General features: G+C 38.4%; 2 protein-coding genes across 2 annotated transcripts; one reads left to right on the forward strand and one right to left on the reverse strand.

Moving 5' to 3' along the window:
• Positions 1–2,247: 2,247 nt before the first annotated feature.
• On the forward strand, positions 2,248–18,870 carry LOC143856285 (phosphatidylinositol/phosphatidylcholine transfer protein SFH9-like). The gene is made up of 11 exons (XM_077366467.1): positions 2,248–2,488; positions 2,588–2,616; positions 5,417–5,500; positions 5,589–5,642; positions 6,843–6,920; positions 12,627–12,680; positions 15,444–15,503; positions 15,573–15,668; positions 17,534–17,635; positions 17,954–18,034; positions 18,355–18,870. Exons 1-11 carry the CDS (start codon positions 2,434–2,436, stop codon positions 18,673–18,675), a joined length of 1,014 nt encoding a protein of 337 aa, XP_077222582.1. The 5' UTR covers positions 2,248–2,433; the 3' UTR covers positions 18,676–18,870.
• Positions 18,871–19,520: 650 nt separating this feature from the next.
• LOC143856624 (oligopeptide transporter 5-like) lies at positions 19,521–27,185 on the reverse strand. Its single transcript, XM_077366893.1, has 7 exons — positions 27,107–27,185; positions 25,450–25,895; positions 24,890–24,987; positions 23,218–23,790; positions 22,604–22,865; positions 21,742–21,924; positions 19,521–20,559 (listed from the first exon to the last, which is right to left on the reverse strand). The coding sequence occupies exons 1-7, from the start codon at positions 27,183–27,185 to the stop codon at positions 19,936–19,938; spliced, it is 2,265 nt and encodes a 754-aa protein (XP_077223008.1). The 3' UTR covers positions 19,521–19,935.
• Positions 27,186–27,976: the final 791 nt, after the last annotated feature.

Consider the following 27,976-nt stretch of genomic DNA (forward strand, 5'->3'; position numbering starts at 1 on the left):
CGGTTCGGTTTCGATTCCCGAAATTATTTCGGTTACCAAATTTCAGTTATTTCGGTTCGGTTATAACCGAATAACCACCATTAGATATGGGTATGGATTGTTTAGAGAAACATCATTATTTAGAGGGGAAAATGGACGGGTTAGTGGGCAAATTTTTAACCGCCCATTTTCCCCTCTTTTACCTTCACAGGTCGAAGGGTTGGGATGATCCTATGGAGCTGATTTTTTGGGCACCCCCTATCTATGTTAGAGCCTATCAAATGACCTGTTCGGATCACCCAAAAAATTTGGGCCCACCATGTTTTTAGCGTTCACCTCATATAGGGGCCGCTCACAATCACTTTCCTCTATTATAAATTGTAGGTCCCTATAAATAAAAATTGAGCTACAGTAGCTCAAGTTGCTTTAATATGCGTAGTAAAAAAATAAATAAATTGGAAAATCAATAAATTCTATAGAAGTTCACTATTTTCAAACTTTATAGAAGAACTTTTCAAAATTTTATGGATTTCCATTGGTTGATTACACAAGTAAGAAACTAACTTGAGCCACGAGAGATCAAGTTCTATTTATAGATATTTACCCTAAAGTTTTATCATTTTTCTCTAAATGATAAACTCTCGTGCTTTTCTTACTCAATCCCTTTCTCTAGTGTTTCAATAGATTCCTATTTCTCTTCCATGGTCACATCTCTCTTGCTTTTCTATTTGGTATGAAATCAATTCAAAAAAAAAGAAGTGAGAATTATTAGATTTCGTGTCCAATGTATAATGCCCATCGTGAATCACATGCCTATTGTACATTGCCTAATTTATTCTTCCACATATGCGTTTTAGGTGCAATAGGTATCCCTCAGGTGACCAAATTCTATAATTAGGTTGTATTTGATGCGAATCACATGCAATAGGGGGAGGACAAATGGCCCTATGGATTTTTCGGGAGGATTTTTCGGGAAAATCCTACCTTCGGTTGTAATCTTCCTTTTCTTTAATATATTCTGGTTGGGGTCTACTTAACCCAAAGTACTTACCAAAAAAAAAAAAATGGCCCTATGGACGAGATTTTTCGGCCACATGAGATCCAAAGCCTAAGTCTGTCATATGGACGGTTAAAATTACTCAAATGTAGGACCTACTACATTTGTCCCTTCTCTCTTTCCTTTCCACCAAAGGGAGGCAATGAAACCCGTACAGGTGTGGCTCTTTGGCTAAAGTCTTGGGGTATGCTCTCCAGTGACAAGAGTTCGAATCGCCATGGGCTTGCCCGATGCGTGTGGTTTACGGGTGATTGCACGCATCCGGAGGGAATTAGTCCTGCTCTACAAAGTGGGGTGGGGACACCCTACGTCATCAAAAATAAAAAAGGAGGCAATGAAGCGGAGGCATAATTAAGATCTCCTTGACAAAATCATGAATAAGTTGTTCACTGTGGGTAGAACAAGCTGGGCTTTATTTTTATCCTTGAATAGACTTACTTTCCTCCATTTATCTAAGACATTTTTCATGGATAAAATATTTCTAGAACAAAATTGGTGTACAACGAAACAAGTAAATTTTAAGATAAACTTATCCAAGCAGGATAGTCAATCCTTTTTTGGTAAGTAAACAGGGATTAAACACAGAGCCTTCATGAACTGAGCTAGAGGCCCAATCCCCAGGATAGTTAATCCTGAGAACAACTTATCCGAGAATTTCTATATCCGCATGAACAACACCCAAATCGTGCCTCCAATCAAGGCAATAGATTGGACTCAATTGACCCGACCTAATTTCCTACCACGTCTTTACACGTGGCAATTGGGCATTAATGTTAGTACTGTTCTCCGAGAAATCCTTGGATTTGGCTATCCAGGCTGGATTATTTTTTCTCGACTAAATCTTTTGGGTTCTGCCAATCCAAGAATAAAATAAACCCCAGATTGGAATCCTCGTGAAAAAGGGCATATATTAGGTGCGTCACCAATGCACGTAGGACCGCCTTTGCTTCCAAATACCGACAAATTACTATTTTCGGACAGCAGTTTATTTTTATATTGTACAATAATTTTTTCGCCCTCCGTAGGATAATGCGCCCCCCTCCTTAACGTGATTTGACCTCAAAAACCGTTTAGTTGATTCCTGGGAGTATTATTAATTCACGCCAAAAGTGGGGCGCATTATTCTACATTGGGGGAGCGAAAAAATCATCTACCTTTATAATTTATCTCCTTTTTTGTTTTAATTTATTTCACGCGCTCTTAAAAAGATGGAAAGCCCAGAGCTTCAATTTCAGAGGGAAGAAAATCTCTCTCTCTCTCTCTCTCTGTCTCTCTGAAAATTTTCTGTTCTTACTGTAAAAGAGAGTTAAAGAGACAAAAAAGGGGAAGAAACCAAAAAATAAAAATAAAAAATCTAATTTTCCTTATTTTGGTTCTTTTTAATCGAATTTTTGAAAATGGGGATTGTATCTCAAGATGCAATCAAGCAGTTCAAATCCCTGATAGATCAAGGTCAGTTGCAATTTCCTTTCTTTTTGAAAAAATAGAGTTTTTTTTTTTTTGGGTTTCATTTACTTTTTGATCTTCAAATGTTATTTTTCTATTTTGCAGTTGAAGAACCGTTGCAGAACACGTTCAAGGTCTGCATTGCTCCGATCTCTGAAAATTTTACATAAATTTTGTTAGAAATGAGGATCTGGGATTTTTTTTTCTTTTTCTTTGATGCTTTCATCTGTCTCTAGTGTGTTGTTCAGCTCTAAATGTGTTGTTTATTTCTAGGGTTTGATTTCATATTTATTTATTTTTATTTTAAATTTGAAGTCTCTCAGTAGATGGACTAGTTGATTTTAGCTTTGAGAGCAAGTCAAGTTTTTTTTTTTTTTTTTTTTTTTTTTTTTGACTATTTCTGTAAGAAAAAAAAACCATGATGCTGAATGTTGCAGATCGTTTCTTGGTTTGTTTGATCTATGTATTTAGGTGCATTTTGGGTCCCTACAGGTTTTTTTGTGGATTGTAGGTCTCAGACATTGGATTTTTTGATTTTTGGTTACACAAGTCTAGAAGAATAAATGGCATATTTGGTTCGGATTAGGCTTCATTGCCGTTTCTTAAAGTCTTAAACCAACCAAATGTTGGCATAGTTCTCTCAGCTGAATTGGGTCATTGGATCCATTTGTGGTACAGTAGGTCGATGTAGTACATGAGTACCTGATTTGGATTACAATCAGTTCTCGTGGTGCAAGAAGGAATTGAGTCATTCCTTTGGAGTTTTATTATAACTTCTGCTACTTTTTGTTGGGTGATTTGTTACTTTGTATGCTTCCCCTTTCCTCCTGGTGGGTAAGCTTCAGTAGTCCCACCTGAATCATGTTTCTTTGGTCCCAAAACGATGGCTGTGGTGCTAACCTCATTGGTCTTACTGTCTTACTCTTACCAGTGGGCTAATAAGTTGATACTGTATTCTTCAAATATTTATTGATCTTGAGAATGTAGAACACAGTTGGTCTTTTCCTCATAGAAGACTTGTTAATGATCTTGAGGATGTAGAATACGGCTAATTGGTCTTTGCCTTATATAAGACTTTTGCTTTGTGGGAAGAGTTCCCCATCGAAATTCAGACTGATGGTGCAAATTTCAAGTGCGAATTTGAGTAGCAGCGGATCTTAACGAGTGTGATTGATAAAATTTAAAGTGGAAATTTGAGTAGCAGTGGATCTAAACAAGTGTAATTGATATAATTTCTAAAAAATTTAAATGGTATGATCTTATATGTTCCTTCACATAGGGTTAGTGAAGTTCTATAGTTTTGGAAGGAGGCGTTTGTTTGGTATTGCATTTTGTTTATACTTTATACTCACCAATATTCATGGATCAGTAAACTAGTCAACACCCATTGGTGATTTTCACTGTGTATGGTTAATATGTATGCTAATATGGTACAGATTAAGTTGAAGAGTATCCTTAAGTTTGTCACCCCTCTTCCCTTAGCTAAAACAGCCAGTGTAAAAAGTCTAAAAACCTCCCTATATTTTTCCACATAAAATCCACAATGTGTTTTGCAAGATGTCGAGTATAAATGCACTCGCTCTTTTCCATTGGAATATTACTGGTGGATCCCATCGAGGGCATCTTTACAAAAACAAAGCAGGCAAGAAAAAGAATTGTAATAATTGTAAATTTTAAGTTACATAAACAAAAAGAAAGTAAACAGAAGGAGAAAGGTAGAAAAAAGGGCAATGATAAAGAAAAATAACAAAGATAGTAACGTATCTAAGATCAAGTCTTCAAAAGATTGTTGCAGTTTGTTTGAATCTTCCTCCTTTCATCCAAATGAACTCAAAACAACTTTCCATCGGTGTTTGGATGGAAAATATTCTGTTGAAAAATTGATAATGACTTCTTCGACTTTCCTCTAAACCACTTAAACAGAATCAACATGATGTTGAACCATTAAAGTTCCAAAGATTTTAGAAATCTTGTTTTCCTAGTTTAGAGGGGTAACGAGTGAAATCCCCAACTCATTTCCCATAATTGTTTTATACAAACTAGGGGTGGCCATTCTTGCATAGATTTGTGGAGACTCGTTTGAGCACTAGCGGTCACTAGGTGACCAGGTCAATTATGGTATAACCTTAAACCCTTGGTGATTTCCCAGGTCCATTATGGTATATTCAGCTTAACACGAGGTGATGGACCCAAGTCTGATGGTCTACGACTCTACACAGTCACCTGTGACAATAGTGCTCCGAAAGCTTTCCTAAATTCAAATTAATAGAGGCGATGCGGATACCCTGTCTAGCCCAACCCTTGACAGGTGTTCTAGGGTCACATTCTTTTCATATCTCCTTTTGCAAACTGATTGCATGCGAGAATCTTATCCTTCATAGCGAGTCACACGACAAAAGGTTAGACATTTTGAGATACTACAGAGCTTCAAGTGCTGCTGACAAGGGGCAATAAGGCCAGTATTTGCTATCAAATTGTACAAGGATTTACCCGGATGGGGTTGGCACGTCAGCTGGTGTCGTGGGTTTGCTCCCCATAGACGTGAGTTCGAATCCTCCCACAGTTACCCCCAATGCATGTGGTTTACGGGTGATTGCGTGCATCTGTAGGGATTAGTCCTGCCCTTAAAGAGGGTAGGGGATACCCTATGTCATAAAAAAAAAAAAATTGTACAAGGATTTCACCAAGATGATCCCACTGGATGCCTTGGTCCAGTTTGTGTTATTTGGATTGCCCCAATACTACATAAAATGCTTGTAGTTCTTATTAGATTAAGTTCCATTAATTTTCTAAATGATATGTTTAAGGTGCTCACATAAAGTCTTCTATCAAAAGTGTTTAATGTTGTGCTTGGTTAAATCTCTTTTCTATTTATGGGAAAGGCCATTTTCCACATGGGTTGGGTACCCACGACCTGGTTTGCTTGATTTTCAGAATATGCATCAAGGATTTCCAATTGAAACATTGGTGCGATTCCTCAAGGCGAGAGACTGGAATGTTGCCAAAGCCCATCAAATGGTAACTGTGTGGTCATTTTAATGAAAAACACATTTTCGTTTTTGTTTCCATCTCTTTCTTATGGTAATGATGTCCATGTGTATTGTAGTTGGTGGATTGTTTAAATTGGAGGTTACAAAATGAGATCGACAATATATTGACGGTGAGTCTTCATGATACTTGTATATCAATTTTACGAGATTTTATATGGTGTAGGCCCTTATAGTCCCTTATTTTCCAAAAAGTACTGTATGGACCACATCATAGGATGATCCAAGCCGTCCATAAGATGAAACGCAATGTAAATAGGTTGTTCCCCAAAAATCATTTTCATAGGATGTTCCCAACCATCCGATCTATAGAGGAACTGCATATTATGGAAACCTCTGTAGATCAGAGGGCTAGGATTATCCTATGGAAATGATTTTTGGGAACATCCTATTTACGCTGTGTTCCATCTTATGGACGGTTTGGATCATCCTATGATGTGGTCTGGCTATTTCCCCTTCCAGTTCTCCCGGTTGGGCCAAACTAATGAGCCGTACAGTACTTTTTGAAACACATGGGACTATAAGGGCTTACACCGTATAAAAACTCCAATTTTACAGCTTATTGTACAGCGAATGAAGATTTGAATTTGAGGTCATTTCAATGCTTCATGCTCATGCACTATTTTTTTTATCAAATTTCCTTTGTTTTGCTGTTCTTAATTTTTTTAATGGTTTGTTTGCTGTTCTTTTGTTATCCAAAATACTTGTAATGACTGGAACATGTATTTTTTGCACACATACATCTCTTAATCATAGAATACAAGTGATAATCTAGCATCGATAGTATAGCTATTAAACCACGGGTGTACTACTGATTGACATTTAACACCCCATAAATGCCATAATGACTAAGTATTTTTATGCAATTTTCAGAACAAATGAGGGCAATGTATTTAAATTTTTCATACAATGTTGGGGCTAGATTTGTCGTGTTTGCAATGTTTACAAATTTTCAAAATAAAGCTTTCAAAAATTACCAAGATGAACGAAAATGTTTTCCTTGTACAAATTTTCTAAAGTAACCATAGAATGACTAAGACAACCTCATATTCTACAAAACTAAAACCATGGAAGTGAAGGTTACGTCATTTTTTAACAAGGAAAAGTACCACTTTTGTCTTTTAGGGGGTTATGTCTAAAAGCATGGAAGTGAAGGTTACTACATTTTTTTAACAATAAAGGTACCACTTTGGTCTTTTAGGGGGTTATGTCTTAAGAGCTGTACATTTTGACACTTTAGTTGTGCATAACCCTGTAAATAATATTGTTCATTTTTTATTTGTTTCTAATTTCACCATTCTTTCTTATTACAGAAGCCTATAATTCCGACTGATCTATACAGAGCATTACGTGACTCACAGCTCATAGGATTGTCTGGATACTCAAACGAGGTGTGCCTCCCCACTTTATACTTGGGAGCTTTTAGTGTATCCATTGTAGCATTTAATTGTAGGCTACAGTATTTGCATGTGTAATAATGTCATCAAGTTGATTATAGTTGATCAATTTATTTATGGATAACAGTAATTTTCTCTTTTAGTCTATTGTCCTAGTGCATAGCAGTAATTTTTCATGTCTATATGAATAGAAAATGCACTCCATACTGGATTTTTGTTATCAAGTTTCTTTGTGTTGGGAAAGTTGCCTTATTTCCCACCCATGTGGGGTTGCTTGGGTGGGAAGGCAAAAGTGAAATAGAAAGTGTCTTTTTTGGGGTTTTGTAAAACCTATAAAAAGGCATCTTGGTTGCACTCTTGTGTGGGTGGAAACGAGAAAGAGAGAGAGAGAGAGAGAGAGAGAGAGAGAGAGAGAGAGAGAGAGAGAGAGAGAGAGAGAGAGAAAGAGAAAGAGAAGAGAGAGAAAGCAACTTTGTTCTTGGGTTCTTCTCCTTGGTTTTGGGTTCTTCTTTTGGGTTTTTCTTTTGGGGTTTTTCTCTTGGGTTACTCTCTTGTATGGTCTTGGGTTGAGAAGTAAGGAAAGGGTTGCAGGTTGTGGGTTTTAGATTAAATCCATTGTAATCCTTGTATATTGTTTTCTCATAGTGGAAGATCGTGTTTCTAGGCTGTGGACACAGGCTTGACCGAACCACGTAAAATCTTGGTGTTCATCTTGTGGCTTGTTTTATTGTTTTACTTTTCTGTTTAATTTGTGCTCTATCGGATCAGATTTGCCCGATGAATTTTGCTCGACAAGCGGTATCAGAGTTGTGGTCGGAGCGATTGTCGAGGTCGGGAGGAGTGATCGGACTGTTATGGTTGGATCGCGGTTAGAACGATTTTTGAGAGTGTAAAGATTGTCTAAGAAAAAATTCTCGTTCGAGGTGGAGCACTACACCAAGAAGTGCGGAGTAATATGAGATGACAGTAAAATCAAGTTCTACCCAATGTAACATCGACAAATTTGATAGAAAGGGTAGTTTCACCCTATGGCAGATGAGGGTGAAGCCGTGAAGGACATCCTAGTTCAATAAGGAACTGCTCAGGCATTGAAGGGAAAGGATGGGAATTCAGAGAAGATGACGGATGCCAAGTGGGAAGACATTGAGTCGAAGGCGGTCAGCACGATTCGGCTATGTCTTGCAGATAATGTTATGGAAGAGGAAGAGGCGCCAAAATTATGGGAGAAGTTGGAAAAGCTTTACCTGTCAAAAGGCTTGGCCAACCGGTTCTATCTGCATCAGCAATTGTTCGGGCTGAAGATGTAGGCAGGCTGGAATCTTTTGGAACAAATCACGGGCTTGTGGATCAACTCCACAAGGTTGATGAAAAGTTGAAGGAAGAAGACGAGGCCCTTTTGCTTCTTACTTCGCTTCCTGATTCGTAAGACAACTAGTGACGATTTTATTGTCTAGTAAGGATACGATAAAGTTGGAGGAAGTCATAATGTCACTCTTATTGAATGAGATGCGGAAGAAACCTGTTATTGGTGGAAGTGAAGAGCATGGGTTGGTTGTTTATGGTGGGAATCAAAGAGGAAGGTCATCTGACAGGGAGATCAGGAAAAGGCAGGTCAAGATTCAGGGTCGGCGGAAAGGGCGTGCAATACTACCATTGCAAGAAATATGGCTATATCGAGCGGGATTGTCCAAAGCGAGCTGACCAGGCGGACAATGGTACTACGGATACTGAAGTGGCGGTAACAGATGCACAGAGCGGAGAGGTTAGAGACGTTCTCATGGTTCTCCACATGTAATCACGCTTCGCCTTATGATGAGTGGATTCTAGATTTATGGTGCTCTGTTCATGTATCAGGAGGGAATATTTTGATATGTTCCCGAAGACCATGGTTTCAAATTTTAGTTTCGGAATGCATTTCGGTCCTCACCAAAATCGAAATTTCATTCGAAATCCAACGAAATACAATAAAATAAGATTTTATCCCGTATAGAATTTCAGCTGAAATTTCGAGAAAATATTAAGTAATTATCCAAAATCTAGATTTTTGGGTGAAATCCCTTAAATTTCGGAGGAAATTTTGGGATAAGCCAAATTTCGGTCGAAATAAACCATTATTTCGTGTATATCCAATTTCGGAACGAAATTTCAGATTTCGGTCGAAATTTAAAACCGTGCCGGAGACAAGGGCGGGTGTAGTGTCCTTGGGTGACAGGTCAACTTGTGACGTCACGGGAGTTGGCGCAGTGAAGATCAAGATGTTCGATGGAGTGGTTAGTACATTGGATGGTGTGGCGTATGTCCCAAAGATGCGAAGGAATCTAGTATCTCTTGGCTGGTTGGACTCTAGGGGTTGCAAGCATTCAATTGCAGGTGGAGCCATGAAAATCACACGCGGCTGTATGGTTTTGATGAAAGGAGAGAAGTGTAGCGGACTGTATCGTCTGGTTGGGGGGCACGGTGACTAGTGTTCCTAAGATCTCAATGGTTAGTTGGAAACAGAGTGGTTGTGAGTGCAAACGTAGGGTCTCTTTCACAGTTGGCGCAGAGACGGGTTTCCAGGTTGCAAACGATGGTGAGAGAATGACAATACCTGCGTTGGGGAGGATGGATCGAGATCCCTCTCCAGGATTGATTAGGTGAGTCAACGGGTTGGCAGCTACACATGTGCATTGGCCGTGTTGATCGAATCAGAGGCAGTCAGAACCAGGATGATTCGAGGGTGTGTAGCTAGTACTTCAGAAGGCCAATGGTGATTTGTGGCGACAACGGACCGGTGGCGACATCAACGGAAAATCTTCAGGTGGCTTGGAAATAAGCCAGGTGGAGATTTTTGGAAAAATTGCCTTATTTCCTACCCACATGGGTTGCTTGGGTGGGAAGGCAAAAGTGAAATAGGAAGTGTCTTTTTTGGGGTTATGTAAAAACCTATAAAAAGGCATCTTGGTTGCACTCTTGTGTGGGTGGAAACGAGAGAGAGAGAGAGAGAGAGAGAGAGAGAGAGAGAGAGAGAGAGAGAGTTTGTTCTTGGGTTTTTTTCTCCTTGGGTTTTCTTCCTGGGTTCTTCTCTAGTACGGTCTTGGGTTGGGAAGCAAGGAAAGTGTTGCAGGTTGTGGGTTTTGGATTAAATCCATTGTAATCCTTGTATATTGTTTTCTCATAGTGGAAGATCGTGTTTCTAGCCTGTGGACGTAGGCTTGGCCGAACCATGTAAAATCTTGGTGTTCATCTTGTGGCTTGTTTTATTGTTTTACTTTTCCGTTTAATTTGTACTATCGGATTGGATTTGCAGGGCGGATTTTCTCAACACTTTGCACATACTGGAATTACGTGTTTGTTAGTGTTGTTTTGTTTTAAGATGTATTGTATATACTTTTTCCATTTGATGATTTGGGAAGTCAAATGTTGTTCTGCAATTGAAGCAAATACAAATCCTACCAATAGTGAACCATACCCCACTTCTTGGTATCATCTTGGCAATCTTATGGCGTTTGTGGTCACTATCAGTTCTGGTTATAATAGCAAGTGGTGATTTCTAAGATCTACAGCAAGCATAGTGAGTTTTCTATGGCATACTTTATTTTTGATTACCTATTCATTAATGAGCATCTCTCTATCCACGTATTCTAAATTCTGGAAATACTTGCTAGTATCCTGTCTTGCAGCCCTTCCTAAGCTAAGAAACAAGAATAGAGTGGAAGGCTCGTATGTAGGAATATACGACCACAATTTAAAAACTTCCAGAATCAATAGTAAACTTACCCGAGTCGACTCCCTTTTACCTTGACTGTGTTCTGACCTGAGTCCGAGTTTTTCCTTACCAAGCTAATCAAAACTCATTCCTCTCGCCAAAGTTAATGAAAAAATGACTGCGTCAATCATTGACTCTCCCGAGTTGACTCCATTTTACCATGATCGAGTTCTCCTTTGCATTTGAGTTTTGAAACACTGTATTGGACCACTTTGTTATCTCAAACTCTTTGCACTTTGAATCCAAGCACACAATTTTGCTTTACAAGGCATAGGTATGCTATAATAGAATGAGAAAATATTTCCAAACTCCAACTTGATAGGAGCACCCATCAAACCAAGAGGAGGAGGAAGAAGATGAAAGAGGAGGAGAACGAATATGAAAAGGGAGAAGAAGAATCAAAGGGATGGACCCCACAAATTGTGTGATGGAAGATATGGAGATTTTGGGTTGTTGATTCTTTATGTTAATTACTTATATTTTTTGAGAATTTTTAAAAAGTCAAAATTTTGTTCTGTATTTTTGGTGCTTCAATTCTGTTAACTTACCAACTTCTTCAAAAGCTTAAGCTGTTGGAGAAAGGCGTTATTTATCTTTTACACTTTAACACTCTCCTGCACGTTTGGCCCACTTGGCAAACGCGTGGCACATTTGGTCCCACTTTGGGCCGACCATTGCATATGGATTTTTGCTATCCGGGAGGTTTGAACTCGAGACCTCTGGCTCTGATACCATGTTAACTTACCAACTTCTCCAAAAGCTTAAGCTGTTGGAGAAAGGCGTTATTTATCTTTTATACTTTAACAAATTCTATCCTAAATTTTAGGGTTTAGATTGGGCACGCATTTCGGTCGTGATGGAAATGGAAACATGTTGGTTTCGGATGGAAATTACAGTGAAAATCTTATAAAATTACAAAAACAATAGAAACATATGCAAATGGTCGAACAACTAGTGACATGCATGATGTCACTATCGTGCATGTCTGATAATTCAGTACATACCACATTTCATGTGTAATTCGTATAAATATTTATCCATACAACTCATAAATATAATTATGTGACACATACTAGTACAATATACTACTAAGACACTTACAGTTTTAGTTTCGCTATGCATTTCGATTTCGGTATGTATTTCGGTGGGGATAGAAACAGAAACATTTTGGTAATTTCTGTTATAAATTTAGGCCCTAAACAGCCCACACCTGTAAGCCGTTAACAATCCAAACACAAAAGTGTGTTTTCAGTTTTGTGTGTTAACAATATGCAATGTTTGTTGAATATCGAAGTGCAAGACAATCACATATAAAGTATAACATCTTAACCTTTGTACTACCTGGTTGCTTATACTTGCTCAGAGTAACATGTTCCATGTCCACCTAATTTAACATTTAAGTGTAAAGTCTGCACTCAACATGCACTCATTCTGTACTGTGTCATATCGAGTAACATGGCTTTTCTTATCTGAAACGGTTTGTGATAGGAAAAGCCACCTCATGTTATACTTGCAACCCATCTTTGATTTCTTGGTTGTTGATCTTTATTTTTGAAAGATGGCAAAATTTTCATTAAAGAAGGCAAGACCGAGGAGGTCAAACCGAGCAAAATACAGCATCAGATATTCAAAGAAAGAAAAAGATAAAGGCTATACAAACAGCGAAGAGAACAAAAAAAGAACTATCAAAGCGGCAAAAAGTGACAAAGCTCCAAATCTTCCTTCTCCACCCCTTGCCTAGCAAGCCCATCAGCCACTTCATTAGCGGAACGCCGCACATGCTTGAATACCATAGTTGAAGACCCCACCCAATCTTGAATCTCAACAAAGAATTTAGCAAATCTCCACGGATAAGGATACAAGCGTTTGACCTTTATAAAACAATGTTTTTTTCAATAGGTGATATTTTTCATGTCATTTTAACCTTCATATTTCATTTTTCCTGTTGGCAGGGCCTTCCTGTTTTTGCTATTGGTGTTGGACTGAGCACATTTGACAAAGCATCTGTAAGGATTATTTTCAGTACTTTATTATTTGAACACAATTAATAGTTCTATGTATACTGAGTTGCCACTATGCAGAAAAGTACGTTGTCATCCATTGTAGGAAATAGTGTATAATCTGTAGAATTCCTTGTTCGAGCTGGCTTGGGCATTTTAGTTTATATTTAAGTGCTACATATATTGTTGGATATAAATATTTAGAAAGGTATTGTAGAATCCATTATAGGAAATCGCGTGGTTACATCTATCATTCATGCATATATGTGCTGACACTGTCATAGTATCAGAGCTATCAAGATTCATCCTTTGTAGACTAAAGAATATTCAAGAAAGCTCCTACCTTAGGATCTCTTCTCGTTCTTTTCTCTTCTCTTAATACTTCTTGTGCTTCCTCCCTCCCATTGAATGATGTTTTTGTGGTTCCCAATCTCTCTGTAAACTTAATTATTGCAGGATGGGTAATTGACCAAAATTCCTGTCTCAATCTCTTCATCTTGTTGTGTCATAAAGGATCTGCCCGCGAGGAGGGTGATAGAGACGGTGTATAAGCATGGGCGTCTTTATCTCATTGACACTAACAAGGAGATTAATTCCTCACTTGTATGTTTACTTCTATCTGTTCCATGGTCTCTGTGGCATATACGTTTAGGGCATGCACACAGAGAGTGACTGCTCTGTGTTCCATTCTGGATTAATTATGAATAAAAGCAATGTCTCTCAAGTTTTATCTACTCCTTAAATTGTGGTGCCTGTTCTTTTAGTAAAAATACTCATTTATCTTTTCCTATTAGTACCAAAGTCATCAAGGCACCTTTTGATTTGATTCATAATGATGTTTGAGGACCCGCTCGAGTGTCATTAATGACCATACATGGTTTATAGGATTATACTTACTGTGGAAGGAATATGATATCCTAAATTTATTTCGAGTGTTTGTCAAAATGGTCCACACACCGTTCTGGTCGAGAATAAAACTTCTTCAATCATATTCAGAGGAGAATACCTTTACAATGACTTTCAATTTTTTTTACAATATGAAAGCATAGACATCTTTTCACACAAAAGTTGCTGTCACTTTCCTCAACAAAATGAAATTGCTAAAAGAAAGAACAAGCATCTTCTCTCCATTATCCGTGTCGTAATCATTGAATCAAAGCTCCGATTATCTCTGGGGTGAGGCTGCTCTTACTATTGTTCTTCTTATCAACTGTCAGTACTTTGACATATGAAAAACAAATCACGTTATCTTTGCCTCTTTGGGAGACCCCTGACCACTACTACTTACACCACTCAATCCATACATAAAGATCTTCTTTACCTTTAAGCCACTCGTGATAAATCTGGGGTACTGGTGGAGCTCTTTGTTTATGTTAGAGATGTTACCAAGTTAAAAAATGAATGAGTGAACAGAGTGCATTTTTAGGAAACACATTAGAACTCTGATTGCAGACCCCACTTTTATGATCTCTGCAACCATGCAAAGCAGACCCTTTTAGATTGGCCTTTGAGTTGTACTTGTGATCATATATAGCTTGGTATTTATCCATTTTCAATGATGGAAGGATATGCTTTACACCTGCCTAAGTTCCTTTGTGAAATGTTGCATCTACTTCTTTGAAGTTGACTTTCAGAGAATATTCGGGTTTATGATATTCAAACCTATTTCAATGCCATAGTCAGGCTACAAGGACAATAAATATGATCTGTGACAGATAATACCAGGTTTAGCACATTTTTGATGTCCCTAAGATAACTTTTTTCTTGTGTATGTCTCATGGCCATCCTATTTCTTCTTTGCCTTAGTGCCTTAATCACACTTTCATAGTCAAAGAATCAATCTAAGATGCTAATAGTCAGAGAATCAATCAAACCAGAAGTACGGTGTATGGGATCAACCTCAGGCCTTTTTCATTTCAGGTTTTGGTTGCAATTATGCTAATTTTTATTCGCATCATCTAAGCATTTTTCTGCGCATGATGCCTTCCTAACAACGAATGTGAAACTAGCAACCACCATGGCCATGGGAAGGTAGATTCCTGTCATTCCAATGCATGGTTTTTTGGTGAAGGTGAAACTGCCAATTTTCTCATCTACTTGATGCCAATTTAAATTTCCAAGATTGGTGGATTCCAAGGTAGAGAACTCTTAATATCTGTCTGGTGGAGTGAAAGAGCAGGAAGAACAAGTTAATGTGGTGGTTAGAGAAAAGTTGGCACTTGCAAGTCAGAGGTGGAAGAAGGTTTAGGTAAATTCTGCCTGGACCAAGGGAAAGGCAGTGGCTATAATGGAGTTCAATTAAGTAAATTTTGAGTTAGAATGCTGCCACAAGTGGTCTTTTCAACTTTATCACAGATCAAGAAAAATAGTGGAAGCTTATAGTCCTTAGTTGTAAGGCTATTTGATGAGATCTGAAGATACCCTGATATTGTTTTTTTTTTCCAAATGACCAGTTTTGCTTTATTATTTCCTCCCTTTCTATATGCCTTTGGAGGAAAGGGTAGAATATAGTTTTTCGCTCAGTACAATAATATTTTCTTACTGAAAGAAAAAAACTATTATCGCAAATGTCAAAATAATTATGCTTCCTTCGGCAGCTCATGGAAATCGGATTTACCTCATGCACCATATCTTTTTTTGGAAATGGACCTCATGCACCATGTTAGATTATTGCTTGGTGTTTAAATGCATTTCTCCACTTACTATCAAGAAATTTTTAGAGGGTGTTTGCAAATGCTCCATTTTCCTAATATTCCTCTTTCGTTGTAGGTTCATTACTACGTGCAGTCACACATCCAAATTAATGAATATCGAGATCAAGTAATTCTGGTGAGTGTGTGTTTTCATGCTTGTAAAAACATTTATATCCATCTTTCTTACTTCATTTTTTTTCTTCAGCCTTCTGCGACGAGGAAACATAAGCGCCATATTGGCACCTGTTTGAAAGTTTTGGATATGACTGGTCTAAAGTTTTCAGCTCTGAGCCAAATAAAGGTGCGTCCTTTTTATTTTGTTTGGTTCAGTTCTCTTCCCACATTTCCAGAAATAACGATTTGGCAAGTTTCCTTTGAAAACCCATAAAACTTTCATATGAAACATCAGATCTCTTGAGTGAAAAAGCAGAAACCAGGATTTTTAGGTACTTTCCTCTGCAAAACCAAGTCAGCTCTGACAAGTTTGAAGTTTACCAATGAGTTTAGTACATAGAGTAAAACTGTTATTTGGTCCAAGCAGATTAGGTGGCATGATGGCTACCTAACAGAGTCGAAATAAATCTATCACAAAGGTTCCACAAAAATTGCAGAAGGAAAAAAATTATAAAATAACCTTTTCAAGGGTTTTCCATGAATTAAAAGAAAAACAAAGACAATTTACCCTCAATAAATGGAAATATGGATAGTTCCATTACCGACTCAAAATTTCCTTCTTGTTCTTAGTGGTGGCTCATATCATCTGCTTGTAGACTCTTAAGAAAAAGATGTTCTGTTACTTCTGTAACTGTTCTAGTTTCTATTTTTCTTACTTATGAAATAGAGGAAAGTGTTCCTGCGCTGCAGCGCAGGGAGCTCCCTCTGCTTTAGTGGCTTATAAAGCCTCCCATTGGTCAGTTTTTGTGGACCCGCAAAGGTGGACCCGCTATGCGAACCAATGGGAGGCTTTATAAGCCACTAAAGTGCAGGAACGCTTTTCTCTATGAAATATGCTTTTACTTATTTTAATCTCTAGTATGCCTTGCCTAACTATGGACAGTGTGACTAGTAGGGGTGGTTATTCGGTTATAACCGAACCGAAACTGAACCGAAAATTTTCAAAACCGAACCGAAACCGAACCGATTAAAAATTCGGTTATTCGGTTATAACCGAATAAACCGAATAACCGAATAGTGGGAAAAAAAGAGGGAAAAATGCAAAATCTTGGTTTCGATCGGAGGGCTAGGATCATCCAATCGAAATGATTTTTGGAGCACAACCTAATTAAGTTGTGATCAATCAAATGGACGGTTTTGATCATCCTTTGGAGTGCCCGTATCACACTTTTTTTTGAAAAAATAATAATTTTTATCATTATTTCGGTTAACCGAATTGTTTTTTGAGATAACCGAAACCGAAAACCGAAAACCGAAATTTGGCATCCATGAAAACCGAAACCGAACCGATTGATCTTCCAACCGAACCGAAATAACCGAACGAATTCGGTTCGGTCGGTTATTTCGGTTAAACCCGAATAATGAACAGCCCTAAGTGTGAGAACAAATAAAAATACAAAAGATTATGATATTATAAGCAGGCCAGAGTACCCATTCAGAAAAGAAAAAAAAAGCAGGCCAGAGTGTTTGTAAATACTGTCACATGCCTGACATGTATTTTTGCACTTGTTACTGAGGTCATTAATGTCTTGTTCTGAGGTTGGGCTAGTAGCTCAATGGTTTTTTTTTTTTTTTTTTTTTCAAATTAGCTCAATGGTTGAGGCTTTGTATCTCAACCTAGAGGTTGCAGGTTCAATCCCAGCTTGCCTACCCAAAATAAAAAATAAAAAATTAATGACCTGTTCCTGCATTATCAATTCTAGCTTATAATGGTGGTGGCCATGGCGTCTGCTTATTGAATCTATGCCAGATGCTTTGTTTCTGCTTCTTGTCCTTTCAGGGTTTTTTTTTTTTTTTTTTTTGAAAATGCCTTTCTGTAGTCATTAAAAAAATGCCTTTGCTGTAATCTAATATTTGATGTGACGTTTAGACTTGCCTAAATATGGGTATATGTATCTGTAACCACTTTGGTCTAAAATGTTTGGCCTGTGCTCTTCTTGCTTAGTCCTTGAAAGATTTGTTGACATTTCTTTGTTCATTCTTTCAATGCAGCTATTGACCATTATCTCTACCATCGATGACATGAACTATCCGGAGAAGACGGACACATATTATATTGTTAATGCCCCATATATATTTTCGGCGTGTTGGAAGGTGAGTCTCCATGTTTCTCTGTGGAATTTAATTTTTATCTAAGATTTCCCTTACTATCCGGAGAAGACGGACACATATTATATTGTTAATGCCCCATATATATTTTCGGCATGTTGGAAGGCGAGTCTCCATGTTTCTCTATGGAATTTAATTTTCTCTAAGATTTCCCTTACAATCTATATAGGCTCTTTGTTTATCGTCCACTATCGTAAAATTAGATTCTTACTGTGAAGCATAAGATAGCCTTTTTTTTCTCCTTGTGACAATCTATACCCTCTCTGGCATTCGATGACCGGTGCCTCTGGAAATTTTTCGCAGGTTGTGAAGCCTCTTTTGCAAGAGAGAACGAGGAGGAAAGTGCAGGTGTTGCAAGGTTGTGGCAGAGACGAGTTGTTGAAGGTAAGAAGGCGGTTTCCATATTTTTCAAAAAAAAGAAAATGACATACATGGCATCATCTCTTCATTGAGTACACAACTGAACGTTTGAAATAAATGTTCTGGAGGCTAATATAATGACTATTGTAACATTAATAATGACAAAGAATATAAATTACATGATCCAATATATGTGATTCTCCCATTCTAAGAACATGGTTTGAAGTGACAGATGCCTGCCTAGTGCTTCTTCCAATGTTACCAAATTTCTTTTTAGTGGTAGGATTTATTTAATTTTAGTTTATGTGACCAGAGCTGTGGTTTTGTTGATTTGGAATTTGCAGATGATGGATTATGCATCTCTTCCACATTTCTGTAGAAGAGAAGGCTCTGGGTCATCTAGGCATTCGAACCCTGGTACAGATGACTGTTTTTCTTTAGACCACACCTTCCATCAACAGCTTTACAACTATATCAAGCAACAATCATTGAGCTTCCAAACTGTTCCACCCATCAAACAAGGCTCTTTCCATGTTGATTTCCCTGAGCCCGACCCTGAAGGATCGAAGATTGCTCAGACTATAGAATCCGAGTTCCACAAATTCGGGGGCCAAAATGGGCTTTCCCATTCACTAAGTGACCTAGAAATCAATGGGGGCGACTGAAATCAGGAAAGCTGAGAGAATATGTAGAAGCATTGTAACCTATGATATAACAAACATAACTAGTCAATTTAGAGCGTTTCTGCGCTTCCCTTTTGATGATGTTTGGGCAGCGATAAGTATGTACTGGATGTAATAGATATCATCCGCAATTACTTGATGCGGGTTTTTAAGGAAAAGTTAATATGGCTTATTTAACTTGTTATACTTTTATGATTAATCAGTCTGAGAATGTTGGGAAGGAAAGAGTTATCTATTGCCATTCAAAAAAAGGAAAAAAGGATGAGTTATCTATGTGGAGCTAAGAATATGTGAAAAAAAGGAAGAGAATTGAAATGCCAATCTTGATGGCAAGTTTAGGATTGTCTGCTGGCACAGGAAGCATTACAATTTGTAGTATAAAAACAGAAGAATCTGAATTTTCTGCAAGTCACTATGAGCTTTGATGTGTTTATTCCCTGGATGTGGCTGTATGTAGTAATGCTCAATGCCACTGTTCCATTGTTCCTGAGCAACTTGGAGCGGGCCTTCTTTACGCACTATCATGGATAGGAAAATAATTGAAATTTTGGATATTTAATAGTTAGGATTCATAAAAAATAGAAAAAAAAACCTTTCTTTCAAGGGATCAGATTGGTTTCTAGCTCTTCCTAGCAGACTGTAAGAACCCGACGAGACATTGTTAAGATTTTGTTCTTATAAGCCAGCAACTATATTTGATATGAAGTGCTAATTGTCTGAAATGTCATTTGGTCCATAAATGGAGTGTCATTAGTCATTACTATCATGTTCCAATAATATTAAGGTGCTGTTTGTTTTGGATTTTGAGAACGGAAAGTGAGTCCAAAACTGATTATTGGACTCAAAATTAAATGCAATTTTGGGTCCACTTCTCGTCTTCCATTGGGCAAATTGTAGGGACCAAAATCACACCACCATCACCTCACAATGTGACAACCATATTCAATACAAACAAACAACTGAACACTTGATTCCAATTTGCATGACTTTACTTTTTTGAGAAGATAAATGAAGGTCCAAGAGCGCACCCAGTGCCCAAGGACACGCTATAAGGCATACAATATCCACCCCAGTCGTGCTGACAACATCTCCCCACGGGCGGGGATGCAAAACTTCACGTAGATACGCACATATTTTAATATAATGATTTGCAAATGAACACCGAAGTGTAGAACAAAATGGCCCCTCAAAGCGATTATGAACGAGAAATGGGCATCTTGCCTAGAGTGTTGATATAAAAAATCAATGGAAAATAGGGCACCCTTGTACCTCTATACCAGGGGCAGTAGGGCAATGTGCAAGAGGACAATGGTCACTGAATTCCAACCCCCACCAGCTGGGCCCATATGTACCCCTTGATTGTATAGCTAAATAAAGCAAAATCCCCACAAAAGCAGTCCCAGCATCAAGCCCAGCTGATAAAATGTAAGTGTACCTGGCCCACCACGCCTTATACTTTCTATACAATATAATGTTGAAGAGTATGCCCAAAGTTAACCAAGACCAAATGTTTACTGGTGTCGCTGGGGGCATGTGAGTTGCAGCACTGAGTATCAGAGGAGGACATATGAGTTTGATCCACTTCTTCTTAGGGAATTTACGCGAAACTACCCAAACCAATATGGGGGCAATTGCTCCAAAGATGAAGAAATAGTACATCTTTGAGTATTGGCCGTGGGGGGCGAACATTTTGCCTGGGCCCATCACCCCCCATACGAGTGTTGAATCATAGAATGTGTTGTAACTAGCACACGTCCATGGACTCCCCTTGGGCAACTTGGATTGATCACATATATTCGGCACGGATGTTAACAGCCACCATGCCGTAAAGAAATTAACAGTCGATGAGATCACTGTGCCGCCAACCTGTGTCATGAGCATGGTTTTAAAAGTTGGTTTGGGTCCCAATTTCGGCCGAAATCCTGAAATTTCGGCCGCCGGTAATAGAAAAAAGTAATATTTTATTATATCGAAAATTTTGGCCGAAATTCTATATTTTAAAAAAATAAAATTCAATTTCACAAAATTTCTGAAATTTTAGATTTCATGAAATTTAAGTTTCGGTTTCAACCGAATTCCAAAATTTCGGATTTCGGCCGAAATTTAAAACCATGGTCATGAAAAAGAATGTAGTGTAGATTGAGTGGCACAATTCATATACCATAAGAAACACATTGGTTTTGTAATCTTTGTATTTATTCTTTTTAATAGCCTTGTACTTTGTTCATCTTGATCTCTAGGGCGTTTCGCAGGTTTTCTTTTTGTTTATAAATATAATTCTTTGCCGTTAAAAAAAATTGAATCGACTTAAGTATAGAATACAACCTGGGTCGGGTCGGATCGGATCGGGTCGGGTTGAGCTTTTGTTAAAAATTGAATTGGAATCAACATAAACCTGACCCGAATTAATGGTAAAAGCTCAACCCGAATTCCCAAAACTCGACCCCAGTTGCACCCTTACTTAAGTGGGATATCTTTGTTACATCCAAATGTGCACTTGTAATCCTTTCTTTTAATAAAAGGTATCTTTATTTTAAAAAAAATTATTGATTAGATGGTTATGATCATCGTCTGAGATCGAGTTTTGGACCATGAGAGCCGAGACCGTGTATCAGAGGGTGTGGAAAGATCAATCCAAGGTGGCCACATGTTCAGTCGTAGGTGATCTCCCCATCGATATGAGCTAGATTATTCTTGATTTTTTAGTAAAACATTTAGGGGCCGTTTGGATACGCAGATTTTAGAATCCGAGATTTCTTCAAAATTGTAGCTAAGAGACAAGAGAAGAAGCTAACCAGCTGTCGTTTTTTACTTCTCGCAATTCTTTCCGTCAGCAAGAGAGTAGCAGATCCTTCCATATTTTCAGAAATCTCAGGATGCAGGAGAGATTTTTAAAACCTGAATTTCACTTAAAATCCAAGAAACCCTTTCAGGACAGCATACATGAGCTTGATCGTTAACCTTCTTTTACACTGTTTTCAAACTAAAAACTTGGATTCTAAAATCCGCATATCCAAACGGCCCCTTAGAGTAAGATGATTTAATTACCTGAGTAAAGAAGATTGATTTAGGTGGAATCTTCATGTAATGGGCAATCTTGAAATCAACGATAAATTCGACGGCATGGGCGAGGCTGATATAGCTGTAGACCTTGTAAGTCAAGCTAGCAAGTGGTTTTCCAGGGAAGAGGTACCCAACCATTAACTCGTGGATTTCAGCAGGTAGTCGTCCCTACAAATTCAAACATGCAGATCAATTACCCTCTCTTTATCTATCTATAATCTATCTATATTATCTGTAATATATACTAAGTATGTTTCTTTCCATTGTCATTTGATTTTTTTTCCCTGCAAATTTTTTTATTGGAAGAACCTTTTCTACCCTCTCTCTCCTCTTTGTTTTCTGTCTTTTCACTGTTATTACTAATTTATTCAACTCAGCATGGTGGAGACTGGAGATCACTATTTTACACCTCATGCTATGATGGGTGGGGCCCAATAATTTAGATGAAGTGGGTCAACCATCTCCACCCAAACCCATGCATACATGTTATTGATAGATGGGGTCACTGCTTTACACCTCATGTATTTTATGGGTGAGGCCTACCATTTTACACCTCAGGTTTTGATGAGGTGGAGCCCATAATCTCCACTCAAACTTGCATAAGGTGGAACCCACCATTTACCCCTAATGTTATTGACGAGTAGGGCTCACCATCTTTACCCAAACCTATGCATTAGCGTAGGGACAACAATTTTACAGGTGTTTGCTAAGTTTTTTTTTTGGGAGATGATATTTTCACTCCACCCCCCCCCCCCCCCCCCCCCCCCCCCCCCCCCCCCGCGCATGCTCTCAATAGTTGAAATATGATTTAGGAAGAATAGATTACCAAGTTTCTTTTTTAGTTTACCTGATTTGTAGTGGCTACCATAACTGATACGGGGATTATAAAAATCATGCCCATACCACATGCTAGTATAAGCCCCCAGTAAGGAAGTTGGAGTTGTTCTCCAAAACCGCTACAAGTGATGACTGAAAGGATGATCATTGAAACTAAGATGGATAAAAACCACCACTGAGGAACACGCTCATACTTTTTCATCAACCTGTTATGAACATCGCCGCTTTGGTTTTTGCCATGGAAGGCGTCTTTATAATGCCGGAGAATCGTACTAAGTAAAAAAAAAAATAACATGATGATTAATAGCCTTGGCTTCGTATAAGAGATAGAAACATATCAAAATAAATAAATAAATAAGTCAAGATTTTTTATAGTGAAATGTTATCACCGCTACTGTATTTTGATGAGGGACTCTCACTTTATTAAAAGTATAGTATGGCCCGTACGATAGGATGATCCAAACCGTCCATTAGATGGGCCACAGCCTAAATAGGTCGTGCCCCAAAAATCATTTCCATAGGTTGATCCTAATTGCACCCCTAGTCGTACCCCATTACGTGTAGCTACATGTCTAGACCATATAATTTTGAATAAATCAATATAATGAGGAAGAAGAGTTTCACCTTCCATGGAAGAAAGCAACATAAGTCAGAGTTGAAGAGCAAGCCGCGAATCTCAGCCCGTAACAAAATGCATAGAAGGTGCTGAGATAAATCGGCGAGTACTCATCGTAGCCTTGTTGATTGAAACTGAAGGTTTTCGCGTCTAAAACCCGCGAAATGTTGTAAATTTGCCCATCAGAATCAAACAGATGGGAAGTGAAAATTGGAAATTTCTTGGCACCCATTATGTTATTCCAATAAAGAACGGGGTTCATTATGTAAACGACTACTATAAATCCAGCCATGAAGTTAAGGAGTGTAGAACCAGGAGTGGCAAAGGGACTTCCTGTGTAACCAGCAATGGTAGACCAGTCTAAGCCAAAGGAGCCAATGCCAAGACCAAAGCGACCAGAGCCAATTTGTTGCGCAGTTACTGAATCCTTCCAAATCCAACAAACAAATGAGAGTACAGATATAGAAGGAAAGAAGTAATTAGGGATGACAGCATACGCGAAGCTCGAGATTAATGCTATAAGAAAGAATTGGAGTCTTGTTAACTGTCCCTTCGACCTCACTTCGTCCTCGTGTAATGCCCTACACAAGTAAAAGAACATGGTTTCCTTGTCATGCTCGAAGACTCCTGGATGTTACTCTAAATCCCGGGGTGGGACACATCACAAACCTCAAAGAGTACACTAATATTCCACAAATAAAGAAAACAATAGCATTCAGAGTGCTATTTCAAAAAAAAAAAAAAGTATTTAGAGTACACTAATAATCCACAGATAAAGAAAACATTTGGAAAGAAAGAAACAATCGAATATAAGGCGAAAAGAACAAGTGCTTGGAATGGATTGGGATTGAAGTGAAGGTTGAACTAATTTCATGGGTGAAGAACATCAAATGGGTAACATATGGAATAGGGGAAATACTTAGGAACTGGAGTGCGGTTATTCGGGAAAGAAAGCTACCAATCAAAATCACTATTTGGGAAAGAATGCTACCAATCAAAATCACCCAAAATGGGTTCCTCCACAAGGGGATCGATGAAACTTAACTTTGATGGCAGCTCGATGGGAAACCCCGGAAAGGCTGGGATCGGTGGAGTAATCAAAGATGACCGAGGAAGTATTGTAATGTCATCCTCGGGTCCAACTGGTGTGTGTGATGCGAATGAGGTGAAAGGGCTCTACTGTTTGGCATAAAATGGTAAGCAATTTTTCCCACCCACTAATTGTTGAAGGCGATTCATCTAATACGATCGCATGGGCCACAGAAAAGTCTAAAGGGCCTTGGAGACTTCGGACTTATATTGCAGAAGTTAAGGACCTGATACGCTTGATCTGGCCAAGTATTAACCATAGAAGGCGTCATGCTGGAGTCTATGCAGATTTGTACCCTGGATAATGTAATGGGGAACGGGAATGGACAGTCCTAGAAGGGCTTTTGCGTTTTAGACCATTGTAATGTTTCTGGGCTCTGTTTCTTGAGGCCCTTTTGGGGACATCTTGTCCCCTGTATGGTTTTTCTTTTGGATTAATAAAAGTCATCTTTCAAAAAAAAAAAAAAACAATAGCATTCAGAGTACACTAATAATCCACAGATATAGAAAAGAATAGCATTCAGAGTACACTATAATCAACAGATATAGAAAAGAATAGCATTCGTCAAACAATATTAGAGAAAGAGAGACCTGTAGAGAGACACATCAAGTAGGGTTGAAGGCCACCACATGTATGGATTGTCTACAAGGAACTTCATAAGTACACCAGCACATCCGTACCCCATCAGCTATAACAAGTATAAAACATAATACTAAAATTCTTCCACTCATTAGTAAAACGAGTTAGACTCCGTACGTAAAACCAAAAAGCCTTTCAAAGTTGGTAACTTAGAACTATTGGTATATATTAAAAATATGGGATTTTCCAGGCAATTTCGCTGAAAGCCATTTCGCGGCTGACTTTTGCACCAGAGAACAGCCACATATGCTCACATTTATCAGATTTTGTCTTGTTAATTTTAGTCATCTGAGGTGGTTGTTCTCTCCTGCAAAAGAACCGCGAAATTACTTTCCACAAAATCCCCTAGCAAATCCCATATATATTTATATATTGAGTAAAATTCGTTTTGCCATATCAATCATTGTGAATTCAAGGTCTAGAAGACAGTACTGATCTTCCTACTTCATGCTGAGCTTCCCATGGACTCATTAATACATACAGGTAGGAAGAGAAAAGGGAGTTTCCTTACCTGAGATGTTTGAGTCAAGAGCATGGCAACCAAGGGATTAATCCCCCTATGATAAAAAGCTTTCACTACGGAAACCGCTGCCAATGCATAAGGAGAACCTGCAGAGTGAGCTAGGATAGTGATAAGGACGTGCTCTTTCATGTTGAAAGGCCCTGGATTCAGTGAGAATGTCCATTTTATTCCAGGGATTCTGATGGATTTTGTTGGAAGAGTTGCTGCCATCAATTTTCCTATTGGAAGCGCCGCAATTTGTACACACAAAGAAGAAATTCCAATTGGGTTTTGTCGATAATCGAAGAACCGATTCACAAAAGATAGAAGAGCGCAGCTCGTAGCTCCAAGCACCCATGTTCTGAATGTTAATGTTGGCAATGTCGGATCGTCTTTAATTGGAACCGTTAACCTTACTTGCTCGATCGGAGAATCGTTGATCTCTTCTTCTACACCTATGTGACAAGAATATTAGGTAAAAAATTAGCTAGAAATGAGTTCTTGCAAGCTCAACCCCTTCACAAGTCGAATTCTGATTGGCTTCTGTATTTTTCACCTATAAGGGTGTGAACGGATCCTCTTCGGATCAGATCCACCTATTCTTGGTCATGATCTGTTTGATCTCTTATCGGCACGATCCTATTAGACTTCTTTTTGGATCTTACTTTTTGAGTTTGGTAATTAGTAGGGGTGCAACTTGGGCCGGGTTGGGTTGAGCTTTTGGTAAAAAAAATGAACTGGAGTCAACCTGAACCCGATCCGATTTTAAGGTAAAATGTCAACCAGAATTCCCAAAAATCGACCCGAGTTGCACCCCTAATTGGGTCACGATCCATTTTAAGTAGGACAGCCCATTGGAGTGTCCTATTTACGTTGTATATGGGCTTAGGGTTATGGGAAAGAAGGAAGAAATTCGAAAGAGAGGCGGATTATCATCAAAATGAAAAGCTAGAAAATAAAATTGTTGTTGAGTAGATTTTTAAATCTTACGAAAATACACTTCATAAATAGACATGAGCCTATTTTCATACATTGGCACCGTCATTTGGATTTATGACGATGCACCAGATTTCCTGGTTATGTCTTAGTCACGATCCGAAATTTATTTCAGACCGTATCCAACCTTACGATACCGATCCAATGGACATGCTTCGGATTTGGCTGTTGTACCCAAATCTTTTCCATTAACATTCGGATCCTTTGTATCCTTCGGACCGTCGGTTTCTATTGACACTCCTGTTCAACTGATCCCAACCCAACAAAGAATTGGTTGATCTTGGATACCAAGCACGGTTGCCAGCAAACTTTGATTGATCTAGGCCTAAAAATCATTATGATATGATTGGATGATTCTAACATTCTAAAAGCCTTTGAGTAATTAGCCATTGGAATTCAATGTGCATGTTAGATAAAAAATGGCAACACAGTGGTGGGTCCAGGCGAAAAATGGTTCGGAACAATGTCTCGTCCCTAACCCAACCATGTAGATTGGGAAGAGCCACCTACCTTTTCATATATTAGGGGCACTCAAACCCAAAACAAGAATAATAAAGGAAAGATGAGGGAGAAAATCTTAGTCGTTGGATCACATAGTGCCCCCTATATACTATGAATCTAACGGCTCAGCTTGTCTAGAGAGAGAGAGAGAGAGAGAGAGAGAGCTGACCTTTGGCATTCTCTATTTGATCTTTGGCATTGTCCATTTCTTTTGAATAGTCCATTTGATCATCTTTGGCTTTCTCCATGTTTTCTTGAAGAAAGGGAACTATATTTAGAGCGAAATGATATTATAGATTCACATCAATTGGGAGAGAGAACCCGGAGTAAACTGAGTCCCTCGATGCCCCAAATTTAGCTTACCAGATCATTGACACTTCAAGGGACCTTTGGCATCCTCCATGAGTGAGAAACAATTAGAGGGTTTGGTCTTGTATATATGCTGATTCTGTTGTACTCAACTTCAATTTGGAAAATTCTTTATAATCGCAAGTGAAGCTTATTAGCTCACGCATATCCACGTGGTAAAATACTACTAAAATGGTCTTTTGCTTTTGTACCGGGGCCTTAGGCAGACCCACCAAAAAAATAGATAGACAAAAGACAAGCCAGAAAAATCAAAGGTTTAGCCTTCCTGGTGATGGAGAGATAAAAGACATTTAGCTTAATTCTAAGCAGATAGTATACTGGATTCACAGTTTTAAGAATGATTCGGTAGCTTTCTTCCAAACCGGACCGGCAAGGGGAATCTGAGTGTGACCTCTTGGTGATGGAGTAACGCAGCCGAAAGCAACATTTTGACAAAGTAGTTCAGTGAGATTCCAATATAGAAATAGTGAGTAGTAGCATGTTCTTGATGGAATTCCCACTATGTCCACCTGTTAGGAGTTTAGGAGGCTGTCGATTTGCCAAAAGTTTTGGGCTATGTGTTAGAATGTACAGTTGGGGCTCTTATATTTTATGTTCGTGGTGGCTTTTTTTATATAAAATATCAGAGAATATTAAGTATTAGAAAGTAAGTCTATCACCACCACCCCTT

This window comes from Tasmannia lanceolata, unplaced genomic scaffold (assembly GCF_043159265.1).
Source record: "Tasmannia lanceolata isolate RefF3 unplaced genomic scaffold, GAP_Taslan_0.1 ptg000023l, whole genome shotgun sequence".
NCBI lineage: Eukaryota > Viridiplantae > Streptophyta > Magnoliopsida > Canellales > Winteraceae > Tasmannia > Tasmannia lanceolata.

What these genes read in the sequence shown, in the direction of transcription:
- LOC143856624 (XM_077366893.1), bottom strand. Translation starts at nt 27,185, where the DNA reads ATGGAGAAAGCCAAAGATGATCAAATGGACTATTCAAAAGAAATGGAC. An exon ending in TCAAATAGAGAATGCCAAAG is followed by an intron (nt 25,896 to 27,106) that starts GTCAGCTCTCTC and finishes CTTGTCACATAG; the next exon opens with GTGTAGAAGAAGAGATCAAC. An exon ending in TCTTGACTCAAACATCTCAG is followed by an intron (nt 24,988 to 25,449) that starts GTAAGGAAACTC and finishes TACTTGTTATAG; the next exon opens with CTGATGGGGTACGGATGTGC.
- LOC143856285 (XM_077366467.1), top strand. Translation starts at nt 2,434, where the DNA reads ATGGGGATTGTATCTCAAGATGCAATCAAGCAGTTCAAATCCCTGATA. An exon ending in CAAATCCCTGATAGATCAAG is followed by an intron (nt 2,489 to 2,587) that starts GTCAGTTGCAAT and finishes TCTATTTTGCAG; the next exon opens with TTGAAGAACCGTTGCAGAAC. An exon ending in ATCGAGATCAAGTAATTCTG is followed by an intron (nt 15,504 to 15,572) that starts GTGAGTGTGTGT and finishes TTTTTTCTTCAG; the next exon opens with CCTTCTGCGACGAGGAAACA.